Raw genomic sequence first — 24,293 nt, 5'->3', positions numbered from 1 at the left:
ACATTATGGATGGGGTCACTACCCAGACTGGTTTCAACCTTTTTTGAGGTCTCCTCAGTGAGTAGCTAGATCCTAAATACCAGGGTTTTAGGTAAAAAAACAACTTATTTACACACACACACACACACACACACACACACACACACACACATATATATATATATATATATATACACAATTTCATTACAATTCTTTTGTTATTCTCAATTCTTCCTAATCTAAGTACATTCCCCTTAAAAACATGTAAAAGTGAACATGATAAGTTACATAGTAACATATCGTGAGATTTTACAGTATCACTACGTGTCTTACGGGAATGTTTCAGGGAATAGGCAGTAGCATTGACATGCCTGTTTAAGAAGTATCTTACAAAGCACCGGTCCCATCATGAGAGTGGAAAGAAGATAAAATTGTTCCACTGTATAAAGGTGTTTATATGGCTGTGGTTACAAATATAGGCCAATATGTATATCTGGAGTTATGGTGAAGGTACTACAGAAATTAGTAAGAACTAGAATACAGAAATGGATTGTGAAACAGCAGTATCCTCTGTGGTTGTCAGTATGGGGATTTCTTAAAGGGAGATCATGTTTTACTAACTTTCCAGTTTGAGCGCAGTTAGTAGTTGGAAGGGGACCAATCGTTCGATGCTGTTGGCATACTCTCCCTCGATGAGTCTTTGGACTCTCTGGAGGTGTCAAATAATAATAATAATAATAATAATAATAATAATAATAACTTACTTACATACCCCTAACAAGGTGACAAATGAGTTGGACAAGAGAGAGATTCATCGGTGGTAAACTCAGATTTTACAAACGCTTTAGATAGATTTCCACATTACAAGCTGTTAAATAAATTGAAGTGGATGGGATTGAATAACAGGCTTCTGAGTTGGATTGGTGACTGGCTGTCAGATCGGTATCAGAAAGTAAAATCTAGTAATGTATTATGCTGAAAGAGGGGCGGGGGGGAAGTCTTCAGTGTTGTGCTGCAGGGGTCTGTATTGGGGCTATTGTTGTTCAACTTGTATATGAATGATATGGGGTTGGGTTTAGCAATTGCTTGCAGATTATTCAAAATTGGGAAGAACAATGCAGAGTCAAGCAGATGTTGTGGCTTTACAGGAGAACTTGAATAGAATGGGCAGGTAAGTGCAACTATCAGTTCAATGTTGCAAAGTATAAGGTTTGAAATTTGTTAAACAACAATCAGATGCAAAGTATACACTTGGTGGTGGTGGGGGGGGGGTAGGCAAACTTAGGAGGAGGTAGAGGAGATGAGAGATCTGGGAATGGTTGTGGACAATGACATGAAATTCAGAGGCCAAATTACCCAAGTTGTGAAGACGTCACAATGGCTAATGGCAATGATCTGGAGGATCTTGACATGCAGAAATAAGGACGTTATGTGCCATTGTATAAGACCTTGATTAGACCTCATATTGATTATTGTGCACAGATTTGGTGACAAGGATATGTTAGAAAGGGTTCAGAGAAATTCACAGAAGTGGTTAGTTGTCTTTGGAATGTTGATTAAATACAGATTGAGTGAATGTTAATTGTAAATTCTTGTAAATAGGAATATTAGTGAGGGACATGATTGAGTCATATAAGTTACTCAGGGATTGTTATCAGGTTGACATGGAAAATATTTATCATAGAATGGGGGGGGGGGGTAGAACAATAGGCAGTCCCTGGAAACTGTATAAGGAGGATGTGAGCAGAGAAGTGAGGAGAAGGTTTTTTGCACGAAGAGTGGTTGACAAGTGGAATGCATTACCTGAGTGTGTGTGTTGTGAATGTAGACTCATTGAATCAGTGTTTAAGATGTGGTTGGATGAACTTTGTGTGTAATAGTGTGTACCTCCCATGATGAATCTCTGACTCCATGCAGGTCAGATGTTAATAATAATAATAATGTCATATTTCTGTGAGGTATGGCGAACTGATTATGGGTCATTTATGTAGCTTTTGCAAGAGAGAGAGAGAGAGAGAGAGAGTACAGTTATATGGTTGGATTCTGTCCAGCATTAGGAAGGAAGTGAAGGAAGGTTTGAGAAAAACTGATGTTGATAAAGAACCTTCAAATTCTCTTTTTATAAGGACATTTGATTCAAGTTCTATAGTAAAATTGATCCTGTGATTGGGTTTATTGATTTTTTGTAAAAAGACTTCTAGGTTTTCATATGAATTATTCCAATATCATCCATATAGTGAAGCCATAATGAAGGTTTTGGATTAAACATTCAATTTTTTCTTCCACTTGTTCTAAATAGAAGTTAACAAGGATGACAGAGATTGCAATACCTTCAATATGTTGATTTCATTTCAGCTGAAACATCGAGATGAAAATTTGTGAAAACGAAGCTATGATAAAGCTTACTTACTGAGGTCTCTAATCTTTGATTTTTGATATAAAATCACTAGTATTTTTGATATAAGAAAAGGAATGATCAGTTAAGAGGGAGAGTAGATTTTAAAGTTACTTTGAAATTTTGATTGAGTACAAAAATACATAATCTAATAAAGAGTTAAGTTCGTTTAAGATTCTTTGTTGATTAATGCATAGGTTTTTATGGTCTCAGAGCAATACATCCATTTTCTGTTTATAATCAGAAGAGTCAGAAATGATAGTGATATTGCTTTTTTTGAGTGAAATACAGTATAAGATTTTGCTTATAATTAGATTTTTATTTCTTTGAAGATCATGCAAGGCTTTTAGTTCTGCAAATGGAATATTTAGAAGTGGAAGTTTATGATTATAAATAATTTTAGTAAATTCAAAATTTAATTGATTTCTGTCATTATATGTCAAATGAGATGTTTCATTCAATATTATGCATGAAATTTAAATAATCAAATGGATTTCCTCATTTACATTTGTAAAAATCTAATTGTCATGTACTTGCTAGCAAAATTTCCCTTTACAGTTTTCAGATCTCATCACCTTTATCTCTTCCTTCTTCTTCTTATATATTAAAAAATTTCTTCTGTCTCATTCCTATAGAACTCTTGTAGTAATTGTTATGTTTCTATCATGTTCTCTTTTCTACCTATCAACCAATAGTTTTTAATGCACAATGTTCAATCTTTTCTCAAAGGGAGCATTCTGTGAACATTTTTTTCACTTGTCTTTAGATCTTTCCACCAAAAGTGGAGGATCTTTTTTTCATTGGATCCTTATTTTCTTCATGTTGGTGGACTTGTTAGTATCTAGGAATATTAACAGGACTGCCAACATGAAAGCATTTGTGCAAGATTTGTGCAAAGCTCTACTTGCATTGCATGTTTGGCTAGAATCTTTCATACCGATGCTGTTGAAATTGTACTTGAGCTTCACAATCATTTTTTAAGTCAATAAATTCTTCACACAAATTTGGATGAACAGAAGTAGCATCAGAAAAAGGATTTATGACCCAATCAAGTATTTTAAGCTCATCAAAGTCTTTGAATCTGATCATCAAGTCTTCTGATACTGAAAGAAGACTTGATCATCAAGTCTTCTTTCAGTATCAGAAGATGAGAATCTTGTCTTGCATTGCTCTGCTTGTAAAATGTAATTTGCTGATAAAAGCAACTATAATTCCCTTTGCTTTAATAAGATTCATGTTGCTTCCCTGCAATTTGATGTTAACCTCATTTAATTTGGTGAAAATATTGGAAAGACATGCGATGTCAACCTTTGCCTTTTTAGTATGTTATACATGTTCTCATCATGTGAATTAAGAAATTCCAAAATAGTATCATAGAGATCATTAAAGCATCTCAGACAGTTTCCATTTGAGAGCCATCTAACTTCCGCATGAAGCAAAATATCCTCAAGTATGAAAAATATGGGTAATCAATGACTGGGCTTTATTTTATTCACTGCTTTAATAACATCATCCAAAGTTTTATGTAGTTTACTGCTAAGATAGTTTTCCAGCTAAGTGCTGTCTATGAAGAATGCAGTGAATTGCAATGATATTTGGAACTGAACTGCTTCTTTTAAATGTGCTATAAATCCACGGTGATGACCAATCATAGCTGGTGCTCCATCAGTTGCACACGCAATAATATTTATGAGAGGAATGTTTTTAGCATTAAAAAAGTCTAGCATCTAAAATAGTTTAGCATTATTAAAACTGTAGAACCTTTTGTGTCAATTTTCAGTAGTTAAACAAATAGATTTCTCTTCAATAATTTCTTCATCAGTAGTTATATAATGCATTTAGGCCATTAATAAAGCTTTTTTGTCATTTAAAGTTGTCTCTCATCGAGTTTCAAAGAAAATTCTGTTTTTGAATCATCACAAAGTTTTTTTTTCAATGTTCTTTGCCATTTCGTGAATTCTTGTTGATACTGAACTATTGCTGGGAGGAATTGATGATGTCATATTACTTTTACCTGGGCCAATCATCATATCCAAAACTTCATTTATAGCAAGTAAGATGAGAGTTTCTCCAATAGTATGTGGCTTTCCACATTTGGCAATTAATTTTGAAAGTTTGTAAGACAAGTCCCTTCTCTTGTTGGTTACTTTGTTTTCAACCAACCCTTGAAGCCCAGGACGATTTTTAAATTTAGTCTTCATTTTGCAAAAGTACTCCATATCTTTTTTTGCTTTATTTGGATGCTTTGTTCTTAACTGCTCAATCAGTCTTGAAGGTTCATTCCTCGTTTGAGAAAGTTTTTTTCACATATTATGCACATTAGTAACTGCTCATTATTTATAGACAGAATAACTCCATATTTTAAATATTTACTTGAATATTTTCATTCATTTTAATGGGCTGCTGTGCTGCCACACAATATCAACAAAGTGTGCCAGACGATACATGGGCTTCTGTAAACTGCAAACAGGGTTGTCATATAGGCATTAGGAAAAGTAATAACAGATAAAGCTTATAAAAGTAGTCGATTCTGCTAAAAGTAGCCCAAATTAATTATTTTCAATGTAGAAAATTCAGACCAAAAAGTAGCCCAATTACTTAACTTTCAATGTAAAAATTCTAAAAAATAAGTAGCGAATAAATTTGATATTGCCAAGCATATAGTATTCTGAACAGTGTTGCCAAACTTACAATATAAAAAGGGATGCTAGATTAAATATGGAATTTTTTGCTTTTATTATATTAGTAGATAAGTAGTATTATAAAGCTTACCCCCCCCCCCCTCAGCACCCGTAATGCTTACTGCACTTAGGGGAAGCAATATCATGCTGTATACCCAACTTCAGGAATGTAAATCAGATCAGAGTTAGATGAATGAGTAGTATCCTTGAACATGAGCTGCAATAAAAGAAAATATTGTGAAGGGTATATAAGGAGAAAGATGACCAGCTAACTCATGAACAGTACAAGGATTAGGAAAGAAAGGTGACCAGTATGGTAAGGAAGAAAAAAATCAGATTGTAAAGAAGTTAGCTGAAGTGGTGAAAGGAAATCCTAAAGAGTTTTTTTGTTATATGGCAAGTAGGAGGAAAGAATAACTATAGAAAGATAACTTTAATGAGTGCAAATAGTAGAGAGGTAACATAGGCAAACAAAATTGTTGACTACTGAGTGACCATTTTGCAAGGGTATATTATCCAAGTGAAGATATTGTTATGGCAGAGGTAACAGGGACTGATGTGAGAACAGAGGTTGATGAATTAAAGGTATTTAGGATATTGCAAAGTCTGAATGCAAATGCAGCTGTGTGATTAGATGGGATATTGACTTGCATTTTAAGAGAATGTGCATGGGAACTTGCAATGCCTTTGACTAGGCTGTTTAATTTAAGTCTCAGCTCTGGCAAAATCCCAAGTTAGTGGAAGGTGGGAAAGATAATTCTTTTGCATAAAAGAGCATCTAAGTCGTGATAGCAAATTATAAATCAGAAATTTCAGAAGTGGTGGTAAAAGTAATGAAAAGTTAATCAAAAAAGTGATTTCAGGAATGGGTGGATAAGAATATGATACTCTATGAGGGGCAGCATGGCTTTGTGAAAGGTAGGTCATGCCTTAGTAATCTATTAACTTTTTATAAAAGGTGAATCCTGAAATGGATAAAGGGAATGGCTACACAATGATAATGCTGGATTTTACAAAAGTGTTTAACAGGACACCATATGGAACTCTATTATGACAACTGCAACAAATTGGGATGGATACGAAACTGGTGATATGGATAAAAAGGTGGCTCATAGACAGATACCAAAAGCAGTCAAGCAGTATATGAAGAAGCAGAATCCAGGAGAAAGCAGGTGATTAGTGGTGTACCACAGGGATCTGTGCTTGGACTACTGCAGTTTAATTTGTACATAAATAATATAGGAAATAAACTGAAGAGAGATAGTCAGTTGTTTGCTGATGATGCAAAGTTGGGTAGGATAATAATTAATCAAGGTGATGTAGGGAGCTTGCAGGGTGTAAATTGGCTGACGGTATGGGCAAAACATAATGAATGTCAATTTAATGTGGAAAAGTATAAAATTATGCATTTTGGGATACCAAGATTACAAGCTGTGTATCACATCGACGGAACTGTACTCCAGAAAATTGAAGCCAGGGATTTGGGTGGAGTAGCAGACAGAGAGTTGAAGTTTAGAGGATACATTGGTCAGGATAGTTTACAGAATTACTTGGTTATTGAAAAACACACTGATATACAGAGATAATGGAGAAATCATTTCTCTTTATAAAGCCTGTGTACAACCACATCTGGATTACTGTGCTAATGTCTGGTCACTTTGGTTTCTTGGAGATGAGGAAGTGGTGGAGAGGATCTGGAGGTGAGTAACCAAGATGTTGAGTGGTCTATGGAGTGCTTCCCCTGTGAGGATGGATTGAGGGTTTGTGGATTGCAAAAGTTGGTTCATAGGTGAAAAAGGTGAGATATAACAAAACATTTAAGTTACTTAAATGATTTTATAGGATTATTATTATTATTATTATTATTATTATTACCCCAAGACCTCATGGAGTCAAAGACTCATCTGGGAGGTCCTTTTATCACACATACATCTCATCATACTGTGTCTTAAACACACTCAAACTCCTTGCAGACACCATACTCTCAGGCAAGGCATTCCAATCATTCACAACTCTGCACGAAAAAACCTGCCTCTCACTCCCCTACTCACACCCTCTTTATACAGTTTCCAGGGATGACCTCTGGTTTTCCCCTGATCTCCCACTATTCTCTGTAGAACTTCTCCACCATTGATCTTATAACAACCCCTTACCAATTTGTAGGTCTCTATCATATCGCCCCTCTTCCTCCTCTCCACCAGACTCTGCAAATTACATCTTCTCAATCTTTCCTCATACTCAACATTCCAGAGGTCTGAAACTACCTTAGTCAGTCGCCTTTGGACCCTTTTCAACATCTCTTCATCCTTCTGAAAACCCGGTGACCAAATCTGGGCACAATAGTCCATGTGTGGCCTAATCAAAGCCTTATACAACGGAACAAGAATCTCCCTACTTCTACATGTCAGTGTCCTCTGCATCATTCCCAGAAGCCTTTGTGTTGTTTTCACAATTTTGGTGATGTGTCCCCTGAATTTTAGATCCTTATCCACTATCACCCCCCAGATATCTTATTTCCTCTACCTCCAGAAATATATTCTCACCAAGCATAAATTCTGCATCCCATCTTTGTTTTCCAAATTTTAAGACCTTACATTTTGCAACATTGAACTCACATCCCCATTTCTGTGCCCAATCACTCAGTTTATTCAAGTCTTCTTGCAAGGCCACAACATCCTCACTACTCTTTATGATTCGTCCCAACTTTGCATCATCTGCAAACAACTGAACATCTCCATCCAAATCTTCGCCAATATCATTAATATACAAGTTAAATAGTAATGGCCCTAAAACAGACCCCCGAGGCACTCCACTAGTGAATTTCCTTTTCCTGGATATCGCACCACCCCCATACACAACTTGTTGATACCTATCAGATAGTCAGTCTCCAATCCAATGCACTAATCTAATATTCAGCCCCCATCTGCTCTAGTTTGACTGTCAACTGATCAAAAGCTTTTGCGAAATCCAAGTATATTACTGTGTATCCTTCTCCTCTGTCCAAGGAAGAAGCAGTCACTTTATTGTAATAAGTAAGTAGATTACTAAAACATGACCTCCCTATAGCAAATCCATGTTGTCCATCAAAGATTATACTATTGTTGTCAACTTGACTGTGGATCCTAGTTCTCACAAGCTTCTCCAACAACTTAACCACAACACCTGACACAGAGATAGGCCTATAGTTTATTGCTTGAGTTCGATCACCTCCTTTATGAAGTGGTACAATCTTGCCCTCCTTCTGAACTGAACTCCCCGAACACCTCTTGCTCACTTACAGTCAGTCTCTCCTCCCCATCATCAACTGCTCTCAATCTCTCCATGACGTCTCAATCTCTCCATTGAAAGATCTTTATGAACTGCTCATTAATTATCTCCACCACACATTTTGCAACAGCTGTCTTTATACCATTTTCTCCAATCAATGTCATCCTTTCTTTTGCTGGCTACATATCAAAAGAACTCCCTAGGATTCTTTTTGGCTTCATTAGCTAACTGCTGTTTATACCTCTCTTTAGCTACTCTCACCAACCAAGTCACCTCCCTTACCTGGACCAGGCAAGGAGGGTGACTTGGTTTTTAGACCTCATGAAATTGGTTATTTCCACTTCTCTTATGCTGCCTCCACAATGCCCTTTTTCTCTGTATCGCATGCTAAAAAAAAAAAAAAATCAGCTAACGCCTTTTTTTTTTATTCCCGTATATACGGGAGTAGGCGAGGCCATTTAGCCCTATCTAACTTTTTTGGAGACTGAGTGGGCAGTTCAATCTCCACTGGTACCCAATCAGAGACAGATGGCCCAAGGCTATCACTAATTAAGCGGTACGCAGTGAAGAGAGACGGCTCAAATGTGCCGCCATCTCGTGGTCTCTAACCCTAACACAATATATTTAATGTCTGAAATGATGTGGGTTCTACGGTCGATTTTCTTGAGTTTACAGGACGAAAAACCCGAGTTTCCGGGAGGAAAAACCTGCTTGCCCGTGCCAGAGATCGACTAACTCGGGAACCGGTCGAAAAAAGGCTTAGAAAAATTTCCTCTAGTCGCCGACTAGACTCGAAACCAAGACTTCCTTCGTGCGGCCTAGCGTGGTGGTGTGCAAACGCCACATCCACTGAGCTACACAGGCTCATGCATCGCATGCTTAATCTCTTTATTCATTCATCTCACACCCACCTTATTTAACCTTCTCACCCTTGGAATACATTTAGACATTGCATCTACTAAACAGTTTTTGAAGATCCCCCAAGCTGCATTGATCTCTATTCCAGCTAACTCCTCATTCCACGCTACACCGTAAGCTGTCTCCTGAGCTCTTCATAATCACCCCCCCCCCCCTGTAGTTCCACATATATCCTTTTCTCACAGAGGTTCTCACACTGCTGACAACCACCCATGTAATAACCTCATGGTCACTCTCACCAATTGGTGGATGATTTGACACCTCATTTATAATTACATCCTCTAATGAGATGACCAAATCCAAGACCCTTAATTCTTGTGTGCCCTCTGTTACATACTGTCTGAGGTAGTTATCCCTCAAAAACTCAAGAAACTCATTTTCTTTACTTCCAGTTGCTATCTCATCATTCCAGTCTATATTGCCATAATTAAAATCGCCCATAATGATCACCCTTTTCTTAATTGCTTGGCTAATTTGATTATACATTTCACTATCACCACCATCCACATTACCAGGTCTATAACAACATTCCACCAAATATTTGATTCTATTCACCTCTATCTCACACCATACTGCCTCAAAACCACTGGCCCTATTTCCCTCTTGCATCTCTACCTTGTATGGACATAACTCTTTCTCTATCATCATTAGCACTCCCCCCTCCATTTTTACCCCTTCTATCCTCACGAAACATATCGTACCCTTCCATCTCTATTCCTGTCAGGATGTTGTCTTCATCCAACCATGTCTCACTTATTCCGACAATCTTTGGTTGAACAGATGCAATTAGTCCAACCATTTCATCTGCCTTGTTCCTTATACTTCTAGCATTGGTATACAAACACAACAGCTCATTTCTGGATCTACAGCTAGTTCCACTGATACCACTCACTCAATGTGATCTCTCCATGCTAAACTAGGGCCATTTCCCTTTCTGCTTCTTCATTTCAGAACTCTTTTCAATTCCAACTGTTTCCTCTTGATCCCTGGTCATCCCATTCCTTTCCTGCCTACACATGCTCTCACCTCCTCTTGGAGCATCCACCTTTCTCATGCTGTGTACCCCTGTCCACCCTGAGCCTCCCTGTTTCCCTTCTCCTCTTGCACACCCATTCTCTCATGTTCTATACTCATACCACTAACTTTCCCATTCATAACCACTTCTTCAGTCTCTCCTGTCTTACTCTCCTGCTCTTCCACATCACTCCCCTCTCGACCTGATTCATTCTCTCTATTCATTTCTCTACCTTCCAGCAGCAGTCTCTCCAAGCGACTCACACCATAACCACTCAAATGCAGTCCATCACTCCCATACAGCTCACTTCATCCCTCAAACTCATTCCACACATTAACAAACTGTACTCCCATCTCCTCACACATTTCAGCCAGCATATCATTCATAATCCTTGCTCTCTGCCTCATTTCACCACAGTCATACCTAGGCAACACACTGACTACCCTTCCTGTCACACTATTTTCTTTTATCCTTCCAAGCAGCCTCCTGATATACATTCTGACATGCTCTTTGTTTTCTCTCTGAAATCATTTGTACTAATTAATACTATTAACTCTTTTGCTCGCTTCTGCCTCATATCCAATGCCTCAATCACTCTACTCATTTTACCACCTGGAAACCATACCATGTAGTGGAAATGTTTCAACACTTGACTACAAGAGGTCATCTATGGAAGTTGGGTAAGAGTGTGGTTAGCAAAGTCGTGAGGAGTAGATTTTTCACTTGGAGAGTGGTGAATGAATCAAATGAGTTATCTGAGTCAGGTGTGGATGCTTTGTGTGCTAATTGTGTCAAGAAGAGGTATGATATATATATGTTGATAGTTAGGATCTCCCACAATGAGTCTTAGGACTCCATAGAATCCTTTATTAGTATTATTATCATTGCATAGAGCCCATGCAATGATGATGATGATAATCTAGAAATCCTACTTTAGAGACCAAACAAAACCTTTTCTTGCTATTTCAGGCCTATAGTAATTGAATGTGATCTCACACTGGCTTATGAAATTAATATCCTGTCCTTGACTCCCCCCCCCCCCCCAATACACACCTAAAGATGGTCAGAAACATTCATTCCCATGGTGAGATTTGAACTGTTGGTTGGAGAGTAGGCACATTATTAGTTATATCTTATGTATGTGAAATATATATTAGCTTCCATAGTCATTTTAGGTCTAAATTGTAAATAAATTTGGAAATACATTTTACGAAGTGTTGATAAGATACATGATATGGATGTAGTAATTTTGCAAAAAGAAAGTAGTGACTGGATAAGAAATCATCTTTATGGGTCTTTCCCATTCCAAACAGTCCTTGGAGAAGGATGTATAAGAAATCAGCTTGAATATGCAAATCTCGTTTGTACCAGCATGTAAATTTACTAATTTATTTATTTATTTTTATTTAATTTATTTTTGTTTTATTTTTAGATCCACCAAAAGTCAGCATTTTTCCTCAGAATGTAACCTTCATGGCAGGAGAAACAGTGAATATATCCTGCACAGCTACTGGGTTTCCTGAACCTGTTTTGCATTGGAGTTGGGATAAACGTAGAGGCGATACACCACAGTCTTATCACATAAATGTTCATGGTAATTCATTAATTATTAAACATGCATACCCAGAAGATGAAGGTAGATATGATTGCACTGCTACTAATCCTGCAGGAAGTAATGTTCAACACAGTTATATAAAATATATAGGTGAATATGTTATGTTAATTTTTTTAATTTTTTTATTTTAGGTTTAGTATATAAGGGAAATTTTATTTTTGACTTTCAATTAGAAATTTTAAATATTTACAACATAGTTTTGGTATAAATTGTAACTTCTGATCCAGTTTCTACACCGTGTTCTTCTCTGTTAGTATCCCTTGGAAACTAAATTAATAAGAATGGTTTGGCAGTTTGGGATTTAGCTGACCACATTTTATTCTCTGTTAGTTTGCACTCACTGCCTAGGCCCATTTCAACCTCATCAGTGGTAGCTAGACTAGTTGTCAATTTCTCATGCAAATATCCCATGATGCAAAATGATGCACTTTATTGCTAAATATTGCAAAAATATATTTGGAATGTGTTTGGGTAAAGGATTAAAACAAGAATATAATTTCTTCTCAAATATAATGTACTTTGTAACCTGGTGATAATACTTTCTACAGTTATTTCTGATCTGGTGTATTTAATAATATATGGTGATACAACATTTTACCAAGCGGTGTGTGTGTGTGCACACACACATGCGCGTGTGTGTGTGTGTGTGCAGAACTCAACTCAATATATATAAATTGAGTTCTGCATTTATTTAACTTTGGTATCATCTTGGGTCTGGCTCTCACTGTTGAGACCTCACTAAAGGTCGAAACTAGTCTGGGTAAAGTGATACAACACCAGGGCAACTCGTTGCAAAGGTGGAGAAAGCTACCAACACTCCTTACTCAGTATCTCCTATAATGCAAAACACATCTCCTTGCGGATATGTCTAATGTTATGCATTAAAGGAAGGGCCACTACCCAGACTAGTTTCGACCTTTATTGAGGTCTCTTCAGTGGGAGCCAGGCCCTAGTGGAAATATACCAGGCAGAAGCATTAGCAGGTCATCTCTACCTATAGGAGTTGCCAAATGGTGTGCCACCCTTTTTTAATAAATTACTCTGGATTTAGAGAAAGATGTTCAAAGTTTATTTTTTCACTTGGTTAGAGTATAATAAAATTAGTTTAATCCTTTATCCAAGTGTGAGCAAACAAAGTTTGCGCCTGAAGTATCTTCAGGACTAGGGTAAAGTGATACAACACCAGGGCAACTCGTTGCAAAGGTGGAGAAAGCTACCAACACTCCTTACTCAGTATCTCCTATAATGCAAAACACATCTCCTTGCGGATATGTCTAATGTTATGCATTAAAGGAAAGGCCACTACCCAGACTAGTTTCGACCTTTATTGAGGTCTCTTCAGTCCTGAAGAGACCTCAAGACCCGAGTCCTGAAGATACTTTCAGGCGCAAGCTTTGTTTGCTCACACTTGGATAAAGGATTAAACTAATTTTATTATACTCTAACCAAGTGAAAAAATAAACTTTGAACATCTTTCTCTAAATCCAGAGTAATTTATTAAAAAAGGGTGGCACACCATTTGGCAACTCCTATAGGTAGAGATGACCTGCTAATGCTTCTGCCTGGTATTTCCACTAGGGCCTGGCTCCCACTGAAGAGACCTCAATAAAGGTCGAAACTAGTCTGGGTAGTGGCCCTTCCTTTAATGCATAACATTAGACATATCCGCAAGGAGATGTGTTTTGCATTATAGGAGATACTGAGTAAGGAGTGTTGGTAGCTTTCTCCACCTTTGCAACGAGTTGCCCTGGTGTTGTATCACTTTACCCTAGTCCTGAAGATACTTCAGGCGCAAACTTTGTTTGCTCACACTTGGATAAAGGATTAAACTAATTTTATTATACTCTAACCAAGTGAAAAAATAAACTTTGAACATCTTGAACCATTTGTTCAAGAGATAAGGTTCTCCATTTAACTCTGTGCTGAAGTCACATTTGGATTTGCAATTTTTTTCCAACCTTCGATATATTCTGAAAATATAGCTTATGTTTGTCTCAAGTCATTTCTGTGTCATTTCTCCCAAGTCATTTCTCAAATAATTTCTTTCTTAAGTCATTTCATGTGCTGATTTTTTTTTCTTGGATATGCTAGAGCAGCTGTTCCCAATTTATTTTAATCCTGGAACCCTTTTCATCTTGTTAAAAAATTTTGGAATCCTGACAATTTTTACTGATTATAAAGAAAACAACAAATCAAAAAATCTAAAATAATTTATTGAAAATACAAAAAAAAAAAAGATTAATAATGGAAAAGCAAATATTATTAATTTGAACTGGTAATCAATGTGAAGGATTAAACTTCTTCTTTTATTTCAATATTCTTTCAAAATTTGGTTTAATTGTGGACAGTAGAATTCTGATATCAGGAGTGGCATTCAACTTCTGTTTTTTGTTTTTGTTGCAGTGTAAAGCAAAAATCTGCTTTTCACACAAATATGCGGTACTAAACTGCAACAAAAAACAAATTGCATTTTTGAATAAATTTAGATATTCTTCTTTTAAATCGTACCAAAACTCATTTAATGAAATTCATTAACATTAACTTTTGTTTGGCTGTTTGATATCTGGTTGATGATATTTTCATATTCTGAAGTAGATAGTTCCTCTGGCTTTTCTTTAATATTGAAAGGATTAAAAACCCAGTAGTTATTATTATCATCTTTTAATAGAGGAAACTATTCATTTAATGCCACATTTACTGATTTAGATGACAAATAATTTCGTTTCAAATTTCCTTGCAAATTTCACAGTTTGATTCCTCCTGTAAAAAGTAATTTAAAGTTGGAAATGGATCCATATTATTTTTTCAACAGCCATAGTCCAGTATTGTAACTTTCATAATAATATAATTTATCTTTTGTGTTTTTTTTCCTTGAAGAGAGAAAGAGAGAGAGAGAAACATTATTCAATTGTGTGAATATATCCACCAGAAAGGGTCCAAAGGCGACTGACTAAGGTAGTTTCTGACCTCTGGAATGTCGAGTATGAGGAAAGATTGAAAAGATGTAATTTGCAGAGACTAGTGGAGAGAAGGAAGAGGGGAGATATGATAGAGACCTACAAGTTGGTAAGGGGTTGCTATAGGATCAATGGTGGAGAAGTTCTACAGCGAATAGTGGGAGATCAGGGGAGAACCAGAGGTCATCCCTGGAAACTGTATAAAGAGGGTGTGAGTAGGGGAGTGAGAGGCAGGTTTTTTTCGTGCAGAGTTGTGAATGATTGGAATGCCTTGCCTGAGAGTGTGGTGTCTGCAGGGAGTTTGAATGTGTTTAAGACCCGGTATGATGAGATGTGTGTGAGATAAAAGGACCTCCTAGATGAGTCTTTGACTCCATGAGGTCTTGTTTAATAATAATAATAATAATAATAATAATAATAAGCAATTTGACTCAACCATGGAATGCTTCTAAAGCCATCTACTTACATAAATTTATCATTGTGTAAGACTATGGTGAGCTCTTCTCATAATTCAAACAATCTGACAAGGACTCTGCCACATGACAGCCATCTAATTTCAATATGGACTAGCAAAGATGTATGTTGGCTGCCCATATCTTCACATATAATTTTGAATAATCTTGTTTTTACCAGTCGTGTTTTCACAAAGTTAATAATTTTCACTGCTTCATCTAAAATACATTTTAAAGATGAAGGTATATTTCGAGCAACCAGTGCATGTCTATGAAGAACACAGTGACTACTCATGTGTCTTGAGGAAATGCCCTATGGAATTAATGGCACCTTTAGTCACAATTGGCACAACCATTTAACATGAGGTGAAAAGGCTAAACAAGTCTTTCACTTTCAACAGGACAAGTCCTAAAGGAATGGAAGGTGGGAAAAATTATTCAACTTCACATAGGGGAGAAGACTAAGGCTAGAAATTATATGCCAGTCTGTGTGCCTGAGGTTGTTGTTAAGGTATTAGAGAAGTTGGCAAGGACTAGGATTCGGAAGTGGGTTGATAATAACAGTACTCTTTATGATGGTCAGCATTGATTTGTTAGAGGGAGGTCATGTTTCAGCAGTCTAGTTACATATTGCAACAAGGTGACAAACTCACTTGATAAAAGAGATGCATATATGGTACTGTGCTTGGATTTTTTCAAAGATCTTTGATAGACTGCACATGACAAGTTGGTAGCTGAACCGAAAGAGATGGGATTGGATAACAGACTAGTAACTTGGATAACTGACTGACTGACTGTCAACCAAGTATCAGCAGATTGTATATAGAGGAGTGGTATCCCAAAAGAGGAAGGTCACTAATAGAGTGACCTTCCTTTTCATTGGGACCATTATTTTTTAACTTATATGTTAATGACATTGGGACTGTCTTAACTGGAGATGTGCAGCTGTTCATGGATGATGCAAAGGTGGGAAGAGTTTTGAGAAGTAGAGTAGACATTATAGCCTCGCAAAAGGATCTCAATAGGCTATATGAGTGGGTAAAGGAATGGTGCTATCAATTTAATGTTGCAAAGTGCTAGATCTTGAAATTTGGTATGCAAGGTTGGGATGCAGAGTATACAATTAATGGAGAAATTTTGAAGGAAGTAGAGGAGATGAGAGATCTGGGAGCAATGGTGGACAGAAACTTGAAATTTAGGGGGTCACATTGCTAAAATTGTAAGAACATCCCAATGGATTGGCAATAATGAGGAAGACATTGGCATGCAGAGGCAAAGAGGTTATGTTCCTCTGTATAAGGCTTTGATCATGCTCTCATTTAGACTAATGTACAGAGATTTGTTCACTTGGTTTTTTTTTGGGGGGGGGGGGGAAACAAGATGTATTGGAAAAGGTCCAGAGAAGGTTTACTAAGTTAGCTTCAGTTCTATGGAATGTCAGATATGAGAAAAGACTGAGGGAATGCAACTTACAGAGTGTTGTGAATAGAAGAGGGGGGGGATGTGATTGAGACATGTAAGTGTTGAAGGGATTGTTCCCAGATTAATACAGTGAAGATATTTCATAGCGTAGAGGGTGTCAAGGGTAGAACTAGAGCCATCCATGGAAGCTGTATAAGGAGGGTGCGAACAGGGGAGTGAGAAAGTGTAGAGAGTGGTGAGTAGAATGCATTGCCTGAAAGTCTGCTGAGTGCAGAACTGTAAATGGGTACAAGGCATAGTTCAGTGATCATTTGGCATGAGAGCGTATAGACCTTCCACAACGAGTCCTTTGACTCCATGGAAGTCAGCTAATAATAATAATAATAAAAGTCTATTTAAATATTAATTATCCAGATACTGTCTAATATGTGCAATAGTCTAAGCGCATCTTATAATCTGATAAAGGTTTAATCACTAAATGAAAGAGGATAATATATACTGTATATCTGGTAACTGCGGGCTTATAGCAGTGGAAGTTATATGCTAGACTGAAAAGCCTTTTTCATCGACACCTCTAGCCTAAAAATAATAACGTAATAGAACAATACTCAATACGTATATATGTTGGAGAAGGCAGGTACATACCTTATTTTATGATTAAGACAATAATATTGATACTAGTAATTTAGAAAGTAAAAAAAATGAAAAGGATCAGTAGCATTTAGGAGCAATAATGATAAGCAGATTATGTCAAAGTAAATATACAGAACATGGCAATTTTGGAAATGTTTTAGCATATGATACCTAGGAAGTCAAAGATATGTGTTGTGAAAAAAATGTGATGGCCACACAAAAATGTGGCCATCACATTTTTTTAAGGAGAATGCTTTAAGGGAATTTGTGACATCATAAATTAAGTGAAAACACATAATTCCAGCAAAAATGTAATTCTTTATTGATAATTAAAAATCATACAAATATTCTGGCTAAAATGACACTTTATCTTCAGAATAAAAACAAGCATTTCAAACATCATAGGCAATCAACGATCAATTTCAATCATTCAAGGCATGTGCAGCATGCTGAAAAGATAACATGTCATACAAATTAAACAAACAAAATAGCGACCTAGCAATATAAATAAGCAAACTGTAATAGTGTTACTACTACTACTAACAATAATAAAAAAAAGGAAATAAATTCATAGCATTGATTACCTCAGCCTTTCCAAAGATTATTGAGATCAGTTAAACATAATTGACAGCAGATGATTTCCTCACAGGAAAAGAAGTAGAAGGGTATAGCATGTTATAAAGAATTTGGATGCAAATAACAGTTTTGAGAGCACATGGTATAATTTAGAGTCAGGCAGAACATGATATTTAGTGAGATATTGCTATAAGCCTGCAAACTTTACAAGCTGAAGGGCAGGAGATATTTGGCCAGTCAAGTTTGGTAAGCACAAAATGAGTGATCATTACGGGTGCTTTTAACTACAGCAGTATAAATTGGAAGAGAAAACAGCAGTTGTAAGGGAATGGAATTTTTGGAATTCTTAAGGGACAAATGTCTTTGGAAATATGTAGTAGAGGGAACACAAGGTTGAAGAGTTCTGGGTTTGGTTTTAGCATCAGAGAATCTGATTGTAACTTGCTGTCATCCTCCCCCCCCCTCTATTGGAGGATGAATTGACATGCAGATGTATCAAGAAGAAATAGGAATTTATGTGGAATTATGAGTCAATGATTATAATAATCTCAGAAATCAGCTTGGGGCTGTTCCACAGATGGAAGAATTGAAAGAAGGAGATACCACCAGTGCATGGGAACTAGTGAAGAAATATTTACTAGTAGTAATAACAAGCTGTATACCCCAAGTGAGAAAAATAACATGATTTGATATAAAGCGGATCGAACAGGTGCATGAGAAATCTAAAACTCAGGTGAGGAAGGTAACTAGCATAGTAAAGAAGGCAAAACTTGAATATGAGAAGAGATTAACCCTGATATCCACAGAAATTCTTCCATTATGTGGCCAGTAAGTGGAGAATGATTGTAGAAGAATGACATTGTGAGATGAAAATGCAGGTAGAGTGACCGATACAGAAGATATAGTGAAGTTGTTTAATGATCATTTTGTTGGGGTATTTCATCTTGGAAAAGAAGGTTTTATTATGAGAGGGATGTGGAGGGTTCAAGGTTGGAAAGTGCAAGAGCAGAGTGTGTTATAAATAATAATATGTACTCCAGATGTCAATTACACAATGTGACTGGATGGGATTTTACCACATATTTTAATGGAATGTGCTAAGGAAATGATAGCACCTTTGACTTAGGTTTTTAATTAGAGTCTGGCTGTGGGAAGATGCCCAAGGAGTGGTATGGAAGGAGGGCAAGATAATGCCATTTCATAAAGGTGGTAGAATGGAAATGTCAAACTAAGGGTATGGAGAGTGGTATGCATGAGGAGTGCTTGTCTGGTGGGACAATAGAAAGAGTGGCTTTAGCAATAAAGAGAGGGCATGATGCAGACAAGATGATAGTTATGGTGGGTACAAATGACCTGAGTGGTGGTATAAATCAGGTAGCAAAAGATTTAAGAACATTGTTAGATATTGTGAAGAGGAAAAGTGTTAATGGGAGGATAGTGTGTGTGTGTGTGCTGCCTCGTTTTGACAATTACAAGTTAAGTAGATGAGCGATGATAATGAATGATATGATTGCAAGAATGTGCAAAAAAAGAGGTCAGGAATTTGTTGATGTCTGGAGTGTGTTTGAAGGAAAAAGACAGTTGTATGCTAGAGATGGGCTGCATCTGAACATGGAAGGACATAAGCGATTGAAGAAGTTACTGTTTTATTATTATTATTATATTATTATTATTATTATTATTATTATTATTATTGGGGTAATAATAATAATAATAAAACAAAAACTCATCTGGGAGGTCCATTTATCACACACACACACACACACACACACACATCTCATCATACTGTGTCTTAAACACACTCAAACTCCTTCAGACACCACACTCTCAGGCAAGGCATTCACAACTCTGCACGAAAAAACCTGCCTCTCACTCTCCTACTCACACCCTCTTTATATAGCTTCCAGGGATGACCTCTGGTTCTCCCCTGATCTCCCACTATTCTCTGTAGAACTTCTCCACCATTGATCCTATAACAACCCCTTACCAACTTGTAGGTCTCTATCATATCTCCCCTCTTCCTTCTGTCCACCAGACTCTGCAAATTACATCTTCTCAATCTTTCTTCATACTCGACATTCCAGAGGTCAGAAACTACCTTAGTCAGTCGCCTTTGGACCCTTTCCAACATCTCTTCATCCTTCTGAAATCCGATAACCAAATCTCGGCACAATAGTCCATGTGTGACCTAATCAAAGCCTTATACAACGAAACAAGAATCTCCTTACTTCTACACGTCAGTGTCCTCTGCATCATTCCCAGAAGCCTTTGTGTTGTCTTCACAATTTTGGTGATGTGTCCCCTAAATTTTAGATCCTTATCCACTATCACCCACAGATCTCTTATTTCCTCTATCTCCAACAATATATTCTCACCAAGCATAAAATCTGCATTCCATCTTTGTTTTCCAAATTTTAGAACCTTACATTTTGCAACATTGAACTCAATCCCCATTTTCGTGCCCAATCACTCAATTTATTCAAGTCTTCTTGTAAGGCCACAATATCTTCACTACTCTTTATGATTCGTCTCAACTTTGCATCATCTGAAAACAACTGAAATCTTCGCCAATATCATTAATATACAAGTTAAACAGTAATGGCTCTAAAACAGACCCCTGAGGCACTCACTAGTGACTTTCCTTTTCCTGGATGTCACACCCCCATACACAACTTGTTGATACCTATCAGATAGCCAGGCTCCAATCCAATGCACTAATCTAATATCCAACCCCATCTGCTCTAGTTTGACTGTCAACTTATCGTGAGGTACTCTATCAAAAGCCTTTGTGAAAATGTCCGCACCTTTCCATGACTTCCTGGGGATCCTCCAAACTAGATGACCACTCGCTCGAAGAAATGGGAAAAAAGCCTTTTTCTGAACAAGTTGAAATAATTGGGCAGGGAAACTAATATTGAAAAGGTTGAGTGTAAGAGAGAGAAACTTTAGCAGTGATTGTATATTTATTGATCCTTATTTGCAGAATAAATTGCAGAAGAGAGGGTATAAAAATCGATGCAATAGTCGAGTTACTGAGTGATCACTTTTCAAAAGTCTATTACCCCAGTTAGGATATCTCTGTGCCTGTAGCAATAACTAATGTGAGAATTGAAGTTAAGAATTCAGAGGTTTTTAATATATTGCAAAATTTAAATGCAAACACTGCTGTAGGTTTAGATGAAATATCAGCTCGGGTGTTGCGTGAATGTGCAAAGGAATTGTCAACCCCCTCTTTCTTGGATATTTAACTTAAGTTTGAACTCTGGTATGGTCTCTAGGGAGTGGAAGTTAGGCAAAGTGGTTCCTTTGCATAAAGGTGGCTCTAAAACTGCGATAGTTGAGGAGCAGAGTCCAGGATGAGGCAGGTGACCAGTGGTGTGCCTCAGGACTCTGTGCTTGGCCTATTGTTGTTTAATATGTATATAAATGATATAGGAAATGGCTTAAAGGGAGATATTCAGTTGTTTGCTGATAATGCAAAGTTGGGTAGTGCAATAAAAAATCAAGCTGATGTTGAAAGTTTGCATGATGATTTAAATAAGCTGGTAGAATGGACAAAAGGTAATGGATGTCAGTGGAAAAATGTAAAGTTATGCATTTTGGGATTAAAAGATTACCATCTGTGTACTATATTGATGGAACAGTACTCCAAGAGATTGATGAGGCTAGGGACTAAGGGGTGTTGGTAGATAGGGAGATGAAGTTCAGGGGACACATTGCTAAGGTGTCCAAGATTGCACATAAGATTACTTGGTTGTTGAGGAACACACTGACATCCAGAGATAAAGAGTTTATTATTCCCCTTTATAAAGCGTTGATATCCCCACATTTGGATTACTGTGTTCAGGTCTGGTCACGTGGATTCTTTTCAGATGAGGAGGCTGTGGAGAGGGTTCAGAGAAGAGTGACTAAGTTGGTGAGTGATGTAAAAAATGCTCCCTACATTGATAGATTGAGAGCTTGTGGATTGCAGAGGTTGGTTGATAGGCAGAGAAGAGGGGATATGATAGAAACATTTAAATTACTGAAAGGTTTTTATAGGGATTGATGCAGGGGGAAATGTTTTAGGTGTGTGATAGTGATGGAAGAACAAGAGGTCATCCCTGGAAATTAAAGAAGAGTGTTGTTAACCAGGGTGTGAGAATAAGGTTTTTTGCCTGGAGGGTGGTGAATAAGTGGAATTCATTGCCTGACTTAGTTGTGAGTTCATCATCTGTAAATGAATTCAAGAAGAGATATGACAGATATTGTTTTGCTAGTTTGGGTCTCCCGCAATGAGTCTACTGACTCCATGGAGATACCCGTAATAATAATAATAAGAATAGATCTGTTTGCATTTCTTTTGTAGTTAAGATTTTGGAGAAATTAGTGAGAGTTAACATAATAGGGTGGTCTGAAAATTCTGGGCCTAACAATAAAAAAAATGAATTTATAATTGCAAAATGATTTTTATTTTTCAACATAATCTTCCTTAAGACTACTACATTTATTCCAGTGATGCTCCAGCACCATTATCCCGATCCTGTAGTGGTTCATAGTAAGATCTGAAAAATACCTCTCTACAGCTGCATTCACATCTTGATTTGAAATAAAAAAACGCTGACCAATGAGGAAGAGTTTTAGTTTTGGGAAGAGACAGAAGTCAGAGGGAGCCAAATCTAGGGAATAGGGTGGATGCTCCAACAATTCATAGTGCAGATTCCTTAATTTTCCTATTGCCAAAACACCTTTCTGGGTAGGTGCATTGTCCTGATGATAGATGGTTTTTTTCTTCTACAAACCGGGCCTTTTCTCAAGAAGTTTTTCATCTGGTCTGGTTAAAAGATCAGAATAAAATTCCCCAGTTCTTGTTTTACCCATTTCAAGATAATTAATAAACAAAATGCCTTTAGCATCCCAAAACACCAATGCCATGACCTTTCCTGCTGATGGAACTAACTTTGTCTTCTTTGGTGCTGAACAACTGGCTTCTGTCCACTGTTTTGACTACTGTTTGGATTCTGGTGTGTAATGGTGAATCCAAGTCTCATCCATAGTAATAAATCTACACACAAAATCAGTTTTATTCTTGTTAAAACGCTCCAAGCACTGTTCAGAGATTTTCATGCGAGTGCATTTTTGATCTGCTGTGAGCAATCTAATCCGGTCATCCAATACCATATTGTGCACTTGATCAATAATTTCTGGTGTTGTTACAATTTTTGGACGTCCTTCACATGGATCATCTTCAAGGCTGGTACGGCCCCATTTAAACTCGGCAGCCCATTTCTTAATTGTCAAAAATGAAGGAGAAGAGTGCCCATAAACTTTTATGAATTTGGAATGAATTTCTTTTGCCATTAAACCTTCTTTTACAACCACAGGATACTCAATTCTATTCATTTCAAAGGATATAGACAACACTTTTGCTTCAGACAAAAGTATAAAACAAACTACTTGACAGAATGACTTGTAATTTCACATTGATGCTTATGACAGATGTACCAACTTAGAAAAAGAAACATTTTGCTGATAGTGTTGCCATCTATGGTCGAGGCCGAGAACTTTTCAGACCCCACTCATACTGCATTCGGCAGATTAGGGAAATTTCATCTGAGATTCAGCATGGATTTCTTAAGGAGCACTCGTATTTTAGTAATCTAATCTAAAGTCATCGAGTGCGATGTTCTGAGATGTTCACAGAAGAGAAGCAAAGAGAGAAAGAAAAAAAAAAGATGCCTAAGTTGATGGAAACAACCACAGTTTGCTGTGTCAGCTAATCATAGCAAGATTCATCATGTGAATTCACTCTGGCTTGGGTGGCTTTCTTTCCATGAACTTAAGCATCATTTTTCACTTTGCTTTTGTGCTGTGAACATCTCAGAACTTTATCCTCAGTGAATTTTATAGTTTTTGGATTTACTTTATTAGTATTATATTATTATTATTATCTATATAATAATAATAATAATAATGTTAAAACAGATAAAACACTCATAACCACCTCTGGCAACCCATTCTACCCTTCCACTGCCCTCTAAGCAAAATCCTGACACCCTTGCTGACCACACTCTTGCACACTTTCCATGGTATGGTACCCCTCATTCTTCCTTTCTACCATGCTCTGAAAAGAAGTCTTTAGTGTCAATCTTATAAAATCCCTTTAATAACTTATAGGCTTCTATCATGTCTCCTCTTTTCACCTATCAGCTAGTTTTTGAAGCCAGAGAACTTCAGCCCATTCTCATAGGGAGCATTCCATAGACCTTCACAATCTTTGACACTCTCCTCTGAATCCTCTCCACCACTTCTTCATTCCCACAGAATCCAGTGACAAGATCTGTTTGCATTCATCCAGATTTGGCCTTATTAAAGCCTTATATAAGATAAAAATAACTTCTCTA

The 24,293-nt window shown here is 37.0% G+C and overlaps 1 protein-coding gene across 1 annotated transcript in view; it reads left to right on the top strand.

The window, feature by feature from the left end:
* The window catches only part of LOC150104035 (hemicentin-1-like), a 594,473-nt gene that overhangs the window by 251,046 nt on the left and 319,134 nt on the right, over nucleotides 1-24,293 (top strand). The window contains exon 11 of the mRNA XM_090396386.1: nucleotides 11,688-11,960. Within this exon, the coding sequence (XP_090252512.1) occupies nucleotides 11,688-11,960 (273 nt within the window). The remainder of the gene's footprint in view (nucleotides 1-11,687; nucleotides 11,961-24,293) is intronic.

The sequence above is a fragment of the Typopeltis vanoorti genome, chromosome 8 (genome assembly GCF_054136105.1).
Source record: "Typopeltis vanoorti isolate ZY-2024b chromosome 8, IOZ_Tvanoo_1.0, whole genome shotgun sequence".
Taxonomy (NCBI): Eukaryota; Metazoa; Arthropoda; class Arachnida; order Uropygi; family Thelyphonidae; genus Typopeltis; species Typopeltis vanoorti.
This window is presented reverse-complemented; position numbering and strand designations above follow the sequence as displayed.